Genomic DNA, 13,799 nt, shown 5'->3' with positions numbered 1-13,799 from the left:
ATTATTGCAAAAAAAAATTTGTAAAAAGGCAGAAAAAAATAATAATTTAAAGACAAAAAAAAAACTAAACAATTTAAACCTATATTTATCAGTGTATACAATTGTTATTTAAATAATAAAAAGAAAAATGAAAAATCAAATAAAAGAATATTTGAAAAATTAATCCGTTTTTATTATTTTCCACTATTTACAAAGCATTTTTAACAAAGAAAAAGGAGGACAACAGCATTTAAAAATATAAATAATAAATAAAATCTAAAATTTAATAAATATGCAGACGAAAGATTTTCAAAATTATTTCTCTTTGGATTCCATTTGATGATTCGTTAACGTTGATGCGGTGCCTGTCGATGCGTTTTTCTTTGTGTCATCTGTTGCTGGAACGTCTTCTTCGTTTTCATATTCGTATTCGCCGTCGTAGTAGTTGTTGTCGAGACGATCGTCTGCGGAAATTTCTTCGATTTTTTGTTTTTGAATTTCAGTTTCTGACGCTGTTGGTTCGGGATCGATGTTTTCGTCGCTTTTTGATTGGGCCTGAAATTTAATTTTTAGTAAAATTAATTATTTTTAAAAAATTAAATTAAAATTTATTTAAAAAAATTCAAAATTTAAATCAAAAATTAATTTAAAAATTAATTAAAAATTTATTCAAAGATTAATTCAAAAATTAATTAAAAATTAATTTAAAAATTAATTAAAAATTTATTCAAAAATTAATTAAAAATTAATTCAAAAATTATTTAAAAATTGATTAAAAATTATTTAAAAATTTTATTTCATTTAAAAAAAATTATTCAAAAATTAATTAAAAATTATCTTAAAAATTGATTAAAAATTAAATTCAAAAATGAATTTTAAAATTATTTCAAAAATTAATTAAAAATTAAATTTAAAAATTAATTCAAAAATTAATTTAAAAATTAATTAAAAATTTATTTAAAAATTATTGAAAAATTGAATAAATTTTTTTTAAAATTGATTAAAAATTATTTAAAAATTTATTGAAAATTAATTTAAAAATTATTTAAAAATTAAATAAAAATTTATTTAAAAATTATTTTTTGAAAAAATTTAATGAAAAATTATTTTCTGAAAAAAATTAATTAAAAATTAATTAAAAAATTATTTAAAAATTAATTAAAAATTTATTTAAAATTTAATTAAAAAATTATTTAAAAATTAATTAAAAATTTATTTAAAAATTAAAAAAACTAATTAAAAAACTATTTGAAAATTAAAAATTATTAAAAATTTATTTAAAAATTAAATAAAAATTAATTAAAAAATTATTTTAAAATTTATTTAAAAATAAATCAAAAAAATTACGAAAAATTACCTCATCAGGCACATAAATCCTCAAAGAACCATGCGATGGATAATTTTGTCCTTGATGCGCATTACTTAATTGCGCGGCAAGTGCTTGTTGATGTTGCTCGAAGGCACTTTGGGGTGTCAGCGTCTCTTGTGGTTGAAGAATTTCCGTATTTCCGTGCGATGGTTGGAAGTTATCTTGCGTTTGTTGCGTATATTGATTGTAATAAGCCGTATTCGCGTAACTTCCATCGTTTAATTGTTCATTAGACTCCTCTGAACTTTGAGCTAACGTGCCATATTTGAAGATTGAAGCCAAATCCTTCGCCGAAAGAGGAGGTTGAGTACTTGTAGCGTACGGATTGTAGTCTTGGGCTTCAATTAATTGGGTATAGGCATGAGCATTTTGTGATTCTGCGACATTTTCATTGGTTGGATAATGAGGATTGTATGGAACAGCTTGCGTTTGATCCTGATATTGGAGTTGAGTTGCCGCTAAAATGAATTTTTTCAATTAAAATTGTTAAAAAATTATTTTTTAAGCAACTTACCTGCTTGTAACGCCTGAATTTGCTGAAGTTGCGCCGCAGCGACGTCATAAGCGTTGTACTGAGGTTGTTGTTGTTGTAATTTTGCGGCATACGGATTATAAGTCAACGAATTTTGCGCAAATTCTTGGATATAATTCGGTTCTTGTTGCTTGTACAAGTTCAGATTTTGCTGATGTTGGTTGAAAAGTTGATTGGATTGCGACACGAGATACGAGGGATTGTAAGGCGCCATTCCCTGAAGCATTGTGGGTTGATAATTCGCGGTATGGGTCGATGCTGCTTGTTGCATAGGCACGTAAGTGTAAGCGTACGAGTGATAATCGTAAGGAGTTTGACTTTGAACGTAAGCGTAAGGAGCAGCAGCGACGATGGATTGATGTTGGGCGGGACTTGCGATGTATTGTTGGGCCTGAAATTCGAAAAAAATTTAAAAATTTGTTAAAAAAGTAAAAATTTTAATTTTTACTTGAGCAAGTTGTGCTGAAACATCAGCTGGCAATGATTGATAATTGCTTGGGCGACTTAAAGGATCGTTACTTGGCTTCACGCGAGGTCCTGGCAGAGTTGGATCTGGATCAGGAGCCCACAAAGTGTGTTTTCCGGAATATGGATCTTTGAAAGTTACGTCGTTCGTTTGTTCTTCGACCTCATATTGTTGTACTTGAGCCTAAATTTTGAAAAAAATAAGAAAAAAAATTAAAAACATTTTTTTTAAAGGAAAAAAAAATAAAAATAAATTTTTTTAAAAAAAATTATTAAAAAAATTAAAAAAAAAAAAAATTTTTAAAAAAAAAAAAAAAAATAAAAAAAAAAAATAAAAATTTTTTTTTGAAAAAAAAAAAAATTTTAATTTTTTTTATGATTATTTTAAATAAAAATATTTTTGTATAAATATTTAATTAAAATATTTTTTTTTACATTTTCAATAAAAAACATTTTTTTTTCAACTTAATTTTTACAAAATAAAAAAAAATAAATTTAGGCTCATATTAAATTAAAATTTATTAAATTTTTTTGTAATAAATTGTTAAAAAAAATTAAATTAATTTAAAAATTAAAAAAATAAAAAAATTAAATTAATTAATTTAAAAATAAAATTTAAAAAATAAAAAAAAAAAAAAAAATTAAATTTTTATGAAAAAAAAAATTTATGAAAAATTAATTTTATTAAAAAAAAAATAAAAAAAATCTCTTACAACACTTACGGGCCTTTTAAAGGGAACTTTTGGCGTTTCCTTCTGATCCGAGAAAAATTGAATTTTATTATCCTGCACGGACAAATTTGGCGCTGGAATCGTTCGAATTGCTCCTGCATTTGCATCCACAGGCACTCTTAATTGCAATTTCGTCGTATGAACGTGTGGCTTTTCAAACGAATAATCCGACGTTGGTCTCACATGCTTCGATGGCGACTCATATTTCAGCGGTTTCACGATCAAAGTTGGAGCTGGCGACGATGGCAACGAATTTGGTTTCAAATATTTGAATTCTGGAGGCGCTTTGACGTATTGCGCCATACCTCGACTCGGGCTTCCGCGTAATTGAAGCATCAAAGTTCGCATGGGAAGTCCCGCAGTAGCGGCACGGAAACTATCACGCATCTTCATGCGACTCAGAGGGCCCGGAAATACCAAAGGCGCTGGTTCACGACGTTGAATGCCCAAAGGACCCGAACGGGAAATTGGTTTGAACATCGGCGGAGGCGGAGGAGGTGCTGCATTTCTCTGATAATTGCCGAATGGGAGGGAAAATGTTGCTGATGTGACGAGGAAAAGTGTTGACAGTGACAAAAGTTGGATTGAAATCATCTGGAAATATTTAAAAAAAAAAAAAGGTATTTAATTAGGTCAAAATTTCTATGACGCATGTTTTTGATTTTTTTTTAGATATGAAAGAACGCGTGTTGAATTTTAATGAAGGTAAGTAATTTTGGTAAGGCTGTTACAATTTTCAGTTTTGTTACATTACCTAATATTTAAATTATATTTTAGGCAAAAAAAAATAAAAATTAAATTGAAATAAATTAAACTTTAACTTTTATAAATAAAAAAAAAATATTTAAAAAATAAAAAAAAAGTAAAAAAAAAATTAAAAAAAAATAAATAAATTTAAATTTAAATAAATAAATATAAAAATAAATAATTTTTTTAAATTTAATTAATGCAATTATTTAATTTAATTTTTATAGACAAAAATAACAGAAAAAATGATAAAATGAAAATAAAGCTCAGATTGATCGTTTAAGGAAGTGAAATTCAAAATGGATAAACTCATACATATTCATCTTTAACAAGAGGACTTACAGAAATTTAATATTCGAGTTTTAAGAAAATCCAAGTATGTCCAAAATCCTTTGAATTATCTTTTCAACGCAAAAACGAAAAAAAGCCGGATTTCTTCAATCGTGTGACAGACGATGACCTAAGAAGTCTAAACATGTAGCACGTAATAAATAATTTTAAAGTGAGGAATTGACTAAATTTCTCGAACTCCAACAGGCGAAGTTCTTATTTTCTTCTAAATTGTGGTACAGTGAACAAGTTTTGGAAAAATTTGACCTCTTTGATATTTCATTGCAAATTGACGCCCGCTGAACAACAAAGTATGACTAAAATGGAAGAAGCGAGTTTGAGACTGAGACTAACTAAGATGGCACGACTTAGTTTCGGGTCTGTATTTTCAGCTCGAGAGCAGTTCTATACTTATTAAAAGGTTGAAAGCCGACATTTATGTCTTACCAAAAGATATCCTTTACACATTCTTCTTGTTGATCTTCTTTTCTTACAATTTCTTTGCATCTATATTATTCAATCTAACATAACATTCTTAAACTCTTATGTGAAGAACGACAAATTTAGATTTCAAAATTTTTATCGATTTTACTTTATATTTTTTATAAATAAAAAAAATTATTTTCTGAAAATTTATCTTAAGGAAAACATCCAAAACAATTTTTTATATAGTTAAGTATTTTTTGAAAAAATAAATTTTTATTAATTTTCTGTAAAACCAGAAACACTTTTGATAATTGTATCAACCTAACTAACTAAGTAACGGTCAAATCCTACGTAGGCCCTATATTTCAAATCGAAAGTCAGCAATAAGAAGGGCGCTTATGCCTATCACGTAACTCGTCTCGAGAGAGCAGTTTGTCTCATGCCAGTAATCAATAATTTTTCACAGACATTTTTTATATACAAATATTTTGTTAATAAAAAAAATTGAAATAATTTCACTTTGTCGTTCAATGAGACGTGATAAGAAATTTGTTCAAAACAAAAAAAAATTGCTCACATTCTTCAACGGATATCAATTTGTGACGATATTTCTCGCGTTTTGCGGCAGAAAATTAGCCATGCCATCAGCTTATAATTGAGACATCATTTATCAACCAACAACGATGGAATGTCTAATCACCTCTCACGAACGAAATGGAATGAACGAATGATCAATTAGTGTATTAGGCACTATTATTGAATGTCTGATCGCATTATCTTACAATGTAAACCAAAATTGTTTTTGACTCTTGTTCCTCTTTCCTCTGCCGAGTAAAAGTTAATTTGAAAAATTTTAAACTCTCATTGTCCAATCATGCTGGCTCATGTTACGAATATAAATTATTATCTCACCAAAGTAATAAAACTTGATAAATATTTGTTTAAGAGTGATTGCTGTCGATCAAACACGGATCAAAAGCTGTTTTTATTATGCATGCGCGACAATCAAATCTCTTGATTTATTTGCTCTTTAATGATCTGCGATAGTTATAAAAATAAAAAGTAACGACGGGTTATTGCTCACATGTTAATGTTATTACTTCTGAAATGTCTTTTTATTTAGAAGAGAAGTGAAGGTGAATTAATTTCACTTTCATCACTGCACATATTTTGTTACTGAAATGTGTCGCGTCGTCGTTGTAATTTGATCATTTTCTTCAATTGTTATTTAGATCGAGTGTCGCTCCGTTACTACTTGAATACCAATGAGACGATATTTTTTAAAATGACGTTCGACATAAAAGTGATTGATGACGAATTTCATACCCGGTGAAAAAATTCACGAAAAAAAAAAACTAAACATTCCTAAATCAATAATTTGCATTTAATTGGTGACACTTGACCATTAATTTCAGAAATTTATTTCTCTATTTATTTTTTTGTTTAATTCAACCGTTGCTCCGACTTCCGTTTTTATTAGTTTTTTGCATTGTTAAAATTTCTCTCCATTTAAAAAATTATAAAAAAAATAAATAAAATTAATTTTTATTTCACTGCCATTTATTTGCTATTTATCAAGGTATTTAGGACTTCATAAAAAATGTAAGTTTATCGAGCAATTTCGCTTAATTGAACTTTTGTATAAAAATTTTCACGGATAAACATCCAATTTGCGAAAAAAAAATTTATTGGCGTCTATCTTTCCTTCCATGATTGATGAAATTAAATAAATCAACGGCATGTGCCACAGCATTATTTTTCGCTGAGCTATAATTTGTGTGTTATTTATTTATTTATTTTTCTTGCATTAGATTCGCGCAACAAACTCATAACCTTGATAAAGAAAGAGACGCAGTGTAACTGTACGCGATGATCGACAATGTCGAAACAAGTTGTCTAACATTCACAACGAACGCATAAACGAATGAACGAACAACAAACAACAGGTAACACAGAAGAGTGAAGTAAAATAAAGTAAAGACTGTTATTATTTTATTAAATGCATACGCTATGCTTTCTTTCACAAGATAAATGTTTTTATGCAACATAGAAATTCAACATTTTTTTTTTATTTTTTTGTTAAAATTATATGCAGATTGGTTTGTAACTATTTATTTTCGCGTAATTTTTACGAGATGAAAAATGAGGAATGATAAAGTTAATGCAAGACAAATTTGCTGAATCTCATAAATTAGCGTTTAACGAGAGTATGGAGAGGATAAAGTGTGTTATTAACAATTTGTTTAAAATTGAAGACGTATGAGCTTGTGCTGATGATGAATTTGCCATGTGTTGTTATCGGTTACATGCATATGAATTATGGTCAACAGTACAGGGTGTTTTATTACAATTGGTACTAAAATTGTTTTCCTTATGGAAAATTATTAATTAATATAAATGAATTGATTTAAGGCAATCTTCAAAGAATTTAAAAAAAAAATTAAGTCTAAATTGAATAACTTTAGTTTTTAACTGAAAGTAATTTAATTTTTTTTTGTATCTTAGTTTGTTCTACTAAACTTTAAAGGGAATTAAAAAAATAAATTAAATTGAAATTCATTATGATAAGTTATATAAGTTAGATTCATTAAACTTAAGCTTTATGAAGACTATCATCAAATCCGAAGAAATTAATATTTACTTCTTTGAAGCAGAGGATCTATTTTTCTTGAGAAGATGGGTTTATTTCCTTATATAATATGTGATATGATCAATGGATTATGCAATAGGGTCAATAGACTACAAAATTAGAAAATACAATGAGATGATGTTGAATTATTTCTTTCCTGAGGAGCTTTAGCAGTATTCTATGTTTCGAAACAGGCAAAAAAAGAATAGATTTGTATGAATGATTTTTCTGCAGTAGACCACTGTATGGAAAAAGGCTCAGTCTTGAAGACTCAATCTTAATCTTGTTTAAAGCCTCTCCGGTTAATATAGTTTTGCTCGTCGTTTCGCTTTGGACCAAACGAAATTATTCTAATTGTAAATTTTTGAATTGTTGGTTTTTTTTATATTGGTTAAAAAGTTACATCTTTGGCATCAAACTCGAACTTCTGTAATCAATTGTATTTAGTAATTTTTTCCTCTTCCATATTTTTTGTTTTTTTTTTACTTTGATATTTAAAGTTAATCAACTTTAATTTCTAAAAAGAAACAAATCTGTATATAAAAATATGAAGCAAAAATAAGTTGAACGCCCTGTAGCTCATTGAACTATTTGTCAGACAAAAGTAGTTTGAAGCGTAAAAGAATAAAAATATTTTATCAAACTACATAACCTATGTTAATATTTAATATTTTATGGAACACATGACATACAAATATTACGATAAACTAAATAAATTCATATCTGTCTAAGAAACAGCACAAACTTCCAGTTTAAAGTTATTTTTTTCTTTTTTTCATAAAAGCAGAAAATAACGGAAACAGTATTCAATACAAAATGACATTACATTAAATAAACATTGTACTTATTTATAGTTTAGTTCTTCATTGACCAGAATTGTGCGTGCCTTTAACATAGTTTTTACCACACAATGTTTAATGGAATGTAATGAATGTAATTAATATTCGATTCGAGTAGTTCATAAATTCATTAAAGAAAATAAAAATTAAAAAGAAACAAAAATATTTGATATACTTTTACTATTGCGACACTCACTTTGATATAATATTATTAATAATATCATATTTAATATTTTAAATTATTTTTATTGATAATTATTTTTTATAAAATAATATAATTATTAAATAATTTAAAAAATGTAAAATAAATTAATTTAATAATTTAAAATTAAATAATTATAATTAAATTTTATTATTATCATTATTAAAAATATTTTAATAATTTTGTTAATTAATAAAAAAAAAATTTTATTTTTAAAAATTTTGTTTTAATTATAATTTTTAATTAATAAAATAATTGAAAATTAATAAATTGATAATTAAATTATTAATTAATAGTTATATTAAATTAATAATTTAATAATTGAATTATATAATTAATAATTTTTAATTATTTTATAAATTAAAAATATTTTTTTTTATTTTATTTTTTATTTTTTTATTAAAATAAAAAATAATTTCTATTATAAATAATTATTTTTATATTTTTTTAGTTTTTATCATTTTTTTTAAATTCTTAATTCTTACCTTTATTTTATTATATTTGTTGTAACACGAGATATTTTATTAATCCACAAAATTATCCAGATCGACAGATCGTTAATTAAGCGACTTATAGTTTATAATATATATAAAATTTCTTAATTGCCAAGTTTCTCTGGCATGAGTCCGGTAATGGTTTTCTCGTACGTGATTGTGTGTAATTTTCGCACTGATAACTCTTGGTTTGTTGCACTTTTCTTTTGTTACAATTTTTTTTTTCTTAATTAAAAATTTTAATTTTCACTTTTTTTCAGGGATTTCCTTTAAAAAATTTTAATCCCAAAATTTTTTAATAATTTTTTAAAAATAATTTTTTTTTCTTATTTAATTTTTGTCAAATTTCTCGCCTTATCATGTTTTCGGTCGACGCGCACTAATCAGACTGATTCAAAAAACAACCTGTTGCTTCAATCGAAGGCTCCAGTATAACATTGGCAATGTTTTGTTACAACCGTAATATTTTGTTATTTGCTTTTACAATGAGAAATGTGAGAGAATGTACACCGCGTACTTGTTTCAATGCGAAATCCGAGTATTTTTCGCGGTGAAAGTTGCGTTGAATGCGCTGTAGAGCAAGTTGTAGCAAGAAAACCTGCAGAAAGAAACACAAAAGAGAGGAGAGAGCAAAATAATTTCTTGTGCAATCGACTTATCAATGCATTTTATGACTATTTGCATCTCAAAAAACTATCACTTGCCAATTAAAATGATCATCAGACAACGGTTTTTGCTCCGAGATTCTATTTAATTGCGGAAAAACGACGATGATGCGTCGCAAAGGTCAATACGGATGTCTGTAATTAAGGCTAATTGTGAATTTTCCTTTCAGTTGATGGCTTAGTGACCATTTTTTGTTCCAATGACACAATTTTTACTTGATTTCACGAAGAAAGTGATGAAAATTTATCAAAATTTAAGTTTTGAGGTTAGAAAATGATATTTTCCCTCCAAAAATGCTCATTTAAGTCCGCCTCTGACAAAAACGGTTAAAAATTTGAATTTGCAAAACGGAAAATGAAACTTGAAAACGAAATAAAAGTGAAACGATCAAACTCATGGCGTCCATTTTTGTTCGTGCTCGCAATTTGTACTAATTTTCGACATAAATTCGTGATAAAAGTGACTTTATTTTGTAAAAACTCTTAAAAAGTGACACAAAGCATCAAATGGCACCGAAAATGGACGACAAATCCAACAAAAAGGATGACAAAGAAGCAAATTCCAAACCCGGCGAGGGACGCTACAACCTCCGACGCAGCTTGTCGCTCAAAAATTCGTTCTTGTCGAACGTTTTCAAGAAGCGCACTGATGTCAAGGAGCCCAAAAAGCCAGTTTCGGCCAAAAAGGAGAACAAAACTGACCCGCCAACACTTTCAAATGCCCAAAAAATCGCAATTGAGAAGATTCAGAAGCAGCAGGTTACTGCCGCAGCTCCCGGCAAAGTTGGTTTGAAGGAAAAATTGAAGAAATCCATGTCGATGTCGACTCCGAAGAAGCATCCAGAGGCTGGAACGTCGCTTAAAGGTAAAGAAAGTCCCAAATTGAGTCCAATTCCCTCTGTTTCGTCGACCAATGAAGCAGTTGAGGAGGTTAAGATGTATCCGGATCTCGTAAATATCGAAGATTCGAAGAAAAATGACACTTCGCCAACAAAGAAGATCAAAGCTTCGACCTCGGAAGCAGTTGAAATCTATCCAAGTGAGTTACATGACGAGTTACGACGCAAAATCGCGTCAATTCCGAAGCCCAGCACCGTCGAAGAGGAAAATACGCCATTCAAGATGCCAATTCGCCCGGCAATTTACAAGCACAATTACATCAACCAACCGCCGGAAATGCGCGAAATCATCAAAACGCGACTTCCCGTGCCTCTGCGTCGCACAGAAGTGCAAAAATTCATTCGCACTCCGCATGGCGTTCAAGTTGTGCCCTTGGTGCGTCCCTCGAAGCGAGTTGTCGAGTTGAATTCGACACTCCCCGACATCAGCGAGACTCTCAGCGACAGTTTGGAGCAGGAACAGGACTTTTGTGGCTTCGATGACGACGACATTCCCGACAACATTGAAGATTTGGAGGCAATTTTGTACGATCATCAGTGCGATACGCCCCCGAAATCGCCCCCAACGCTCGTTCCGCAGACCGCAAAAGTTCTTGTGCGTCGTCAAACAGTCGCCGCGGGACCAGTTCCCGTCGCTGCAGTTGCTGCTTCGAGCTCATCTTCGAACGCGGGAACACGCGGCGCTCCCAAATCGATCTCTTCGAATTTTCCGATTTTGCCGTCGTTGCCTTTGAAAGTCATTCATGAGAATGGACAAGCTTCTGTTGTGCCAAAAACTCCAACGCAAGATGACAAAAAGGTCAAGGAAACCCAAACTGAGACAAATATTCGTACAATTAATCCGATGTTTCTGTTGGAAGGCGAGCCGAAGGGAAGTTTTTTGGCTCATGGAAGCATGACGGCGATCTTTGATCCGCAAATCAATGGATTCAAGTACAGTTTGCAAGGAATCAACATGAGTGCCTTTACTGTAGCGCAACATCACATGGCGCAACTTCAATTGCGACATCAACTTATGAGCTGTAAGTAGATTTTGGAGTATTTTTAGAGTAGAATTTTTAAAAAATTATTCGAAATTTGGGAGAATTTGATGAAAAATAGGCGATTTTTGGTTGAAATTTGATAATTTTGGAAGAAATTTTTCATAAATAAATAAAAATTTGATGAAAAATGCTTCAAAGTTTCAAAATTTTTTAAAATTTTATTAAAAATTTGATTCTTTGTGAAATAATTTTTTCTATAAGATTTAAAATTTTGTAGAAAATTACAAAAAATCATTAAATTTTTATAAAAATTATTTTAAAAAATTCAAAAAAAAAATTTTTCGAATTTTAATTATTTTCTAAATTTTCCCAAAAATTCAAGAATGATCAAAATTTGATAAAATATCTTTGAAATAATTTTCTTATTAATTTTTAAAATCAATTTAATGAAAAATGTTCCAAATTTCACAAAATTTTCAGAAATTTTAAATTTTTTTTTCCAAATTTCGATTATTTTTAAAAAATTTTCTTTCAATGATGTAATTTTAAGTCAAAATTTAAGAAATTTTTTCTTTTGATCGAAGTTTTGTTTAAAAGAAAAACTAAAAATTTATTATAAAATTTTATAATTTTTTAATTAGGTATTTTTTCAAATTCTCTAAATTTTCTCAAAAATCTTACAGTTTTTGTTAGAATTTTTTTGAAAATCACAAATTTGATTGAAAAATTTTTCGTAATTTTACAATATTTTTAAAGTTTTTTCTAAAATATGATTTTTTGAGAAAGATTATTTCAATAAAACTCTGAATTTGATAATTTTTTGTTCAAAATTTAGTAAAATTAGTTCCGAAGAGATCAAAATTTTAAACAAAAGATTTAAAAATCTCTCAAATTGTTCTAAGTTTATAAAGTTTTTGAAAATTTATGCAACATTTTGATCAAAAAGACTAAAAATTCAACTTTAAAAGTTTTAAAAATCAATCTTAAGATCAAAAATCGATCAAATTCAAAATAAATTCCCTCAAAGCAAAAATCTAATAAGAATTTTTATTAAATTTCAGATCAAATCTTCAACGATCCCAAACCTGGAGACTACTTCCCCGTTACCATTGTCGTAAATCCGATTCCCGAGTCGTCGCCCATGAAGTACAATCCACAAGCAACTCAAGAACGCGCAGTTCCTTTCTCCGATTTTTAATGACTCAACAAGCAACTTTACAAAAATTAACAATATTTCTCAAAATATTTCCATAATTTAACGACAACTTGATGAAAAATTTATTTATGTGACTTAAAACTTGTCGAAAAATAGACAAGAAACCCAACTTTGATGAATCCTCATGTCTCCGATGAGAGACCCCTTATTACTTTATGTACTACTTGAATACTTGCGAAAAATGTTAATTCGATAAATAAAATTCCTGAAACTACTAAACGGAAAATTAGATGACGGAATTTTTGGTAATTTATTAGATCATCTGCCGAAAAGTGAATTGCTGTTACGTCAAAAAATCGTCGATTACGGAACGCGTGCAGATTTTTGTGACAGACAAAACGTTTCAAGCCTATTATTAAGACACACAATTCACTTTCTAAGTTTGTTGTCTTCTTTTTTTCTGCTGTTGTCGATACCTTTCTTTATCACAACAACAGAGACTCGACTCGGCGAACGCGTAAAAGTGAATATGTGTGTCTTTTCTCGGTTCCGTAGTTTTTTTCCATTGCGATTTTTTTACTTTTTTCTTTCTTCTTGACATGATTATACATTTTTGAATCACTGAACGGGCGGAGAAATGTGAAGAGGAACGTCGTTGAGATGCGGGATTGATGAGATAAAAGCGGATTTTGAGTTTTTGAGGAAGATTTTTTGTTAAGATGTCAAAAATTTCTTTAAAAACTTGTTTTTGAAAATTTTTCCTGAGGAAATAAAATTTTTTTTCAAAAAAATTAAAATTAAAATTAAAATTAAAATTAAAATTAAAATTAAAATTAAAATTAAAATTAAAATTTTAAAATTAAAATTAAAATTAAAATTAAAATTAAAATTAAAATTATTTAAATAAAAATTAAAATTAAAATTAAATTAAAAATAAACTTAAAATTAAAATTAAAATTAAAATTAAAATTAAAATTAAAATTAAAATTAAAATTAAAATTAAAATTAAAATTAAAATTAAAATTAAAATTAAAATTAAAATTAAAATTAAAATTAAAATTAAAATTAAAATTAAAATTAAAATTAAAATTAAAATTAAAATTAAAATTAAAATTAAAATTAAAATTAAAATTAAAATTAAAATTAAAATTAAAATTAAAATTAAAATTAAAATTAAAATTAAAATTAAAATTAAAATTAAAATTAAAATTAAAATTAAAATTAAAATTAAAATTAAAATTAAAATTCACAAAAAGACATCAAAACTTATAAAATCGCAAAAAATGCCTCGAAAACAAAAACATCATCTCAAAAACTTGCAATTCTGTTGTTCTCCTAACAAATTTCTGTCTC

General features: G+C 27.5%; 3 protein-coding genes across 3 annotated transcripts in view; 1 reads left to right on the top strand and 2 right to left on the bottom strand.

Annotated features, from left to right (window-relative positions):
• LOC134836089 (thioredoxin domain-containing protein 9) overlaps positions 1–13,799 on the bottom strand; it is a 358,198-nt gene that overhangs the window by 105,635 nt on the left and 238,764 nt on the right. The window lies entirely within an intron of this gene.
• Positions 295–4,621, bottom strand: LOC134835150 (uncharacterized). Its single transcript, XM_063850020.1, has 6 exons — positions 4,601–4,621; positions 3,068–3,670; positions 2,329–2,529; positions 1,863–2,271; positions 1,337–1,806; positions 295–534 (listed from the first exon to the last, which is right to left on the bottom strand). Exons 1-6 carry the CDS (start codon positions 4,619–4,621, stop codon positions 295–297), a joined length of 1,944 nt encoding a protein of 647 aa, XP_063706090.1.
• Positions 9,801–12,722, top strand: LOC134833662 (uncharacterized). Its single transcript, XM_063848061.1, has 2 exons — positions 9,801–11,329; positions 12,352–12,722. The coding sequence occupies exons 1-2, from the start codon at positions 9,916–9,918 to the stop codon at positions 12,486–12,488; spliced, it is 1,551 nt and encodes a 516-aa protein (XP_063704131.1). The 5' UTR covers positions 9,801–9,915; the 3' UTR covers positions 12,489–12,722.

This window comes from Culicoides brevitarsis, chromosome 3 (assembly GCF_036172545.1).
Source record: "Culicoides brevitarsis isolate CSIRO-B50_1 chromosome 3, AGI_CSIRO_Cbre_v1, whole genome shotgun sequence".
Classification (NCBI taxonomy): Eukaryota; Metazoa; Arthropoda; class Insecta; order Diptera; family Ceratopogonidae; genus Culicoides; species Culicoides brevitarsis.
The sequence above is the reverse complement of the archived record's forward strand: the minus strand, read 5'-3'. Positions and strand labels throughout refer to the sequence as shown.

Bases quoted from the DNA above. Each gene is read 5' to 3' on its own strand.
- LOC134835150 (XM_063850020.1), bottom strand. From the start codon at position 4,621: ATGTGTAAAGGATATCTTTTG. The intron at 2,530-3,067 runs GTAAGTGTTGTA...TTCAAAATTTAG, and splicing joins AAGTTCCCTTTAAAAGGCCC to GCTCAAGTACAACAATATGA. The intron at 1,807-1,862 runs GTAAGTTGCTTA...AATTCATTTTAG, and splicing joins AATTCAGGCGTTACAAGCAG to CGGCAACTCAACTCCAATAT.
- LOC134833662 (XM_063848061.1), top strand. From the start codon at position 9,916: ATGGCACCGAAAATGGACGACAAATCCAACAAAAAGGATGACAAAGAA. The intron at 11,330-12,351 runs GTAAGTAGATTT...ATTAAATTTCAG, and splicing joins GCGACATCAACTTATGAGCT to ATCAAATCTTCAACGATCCC.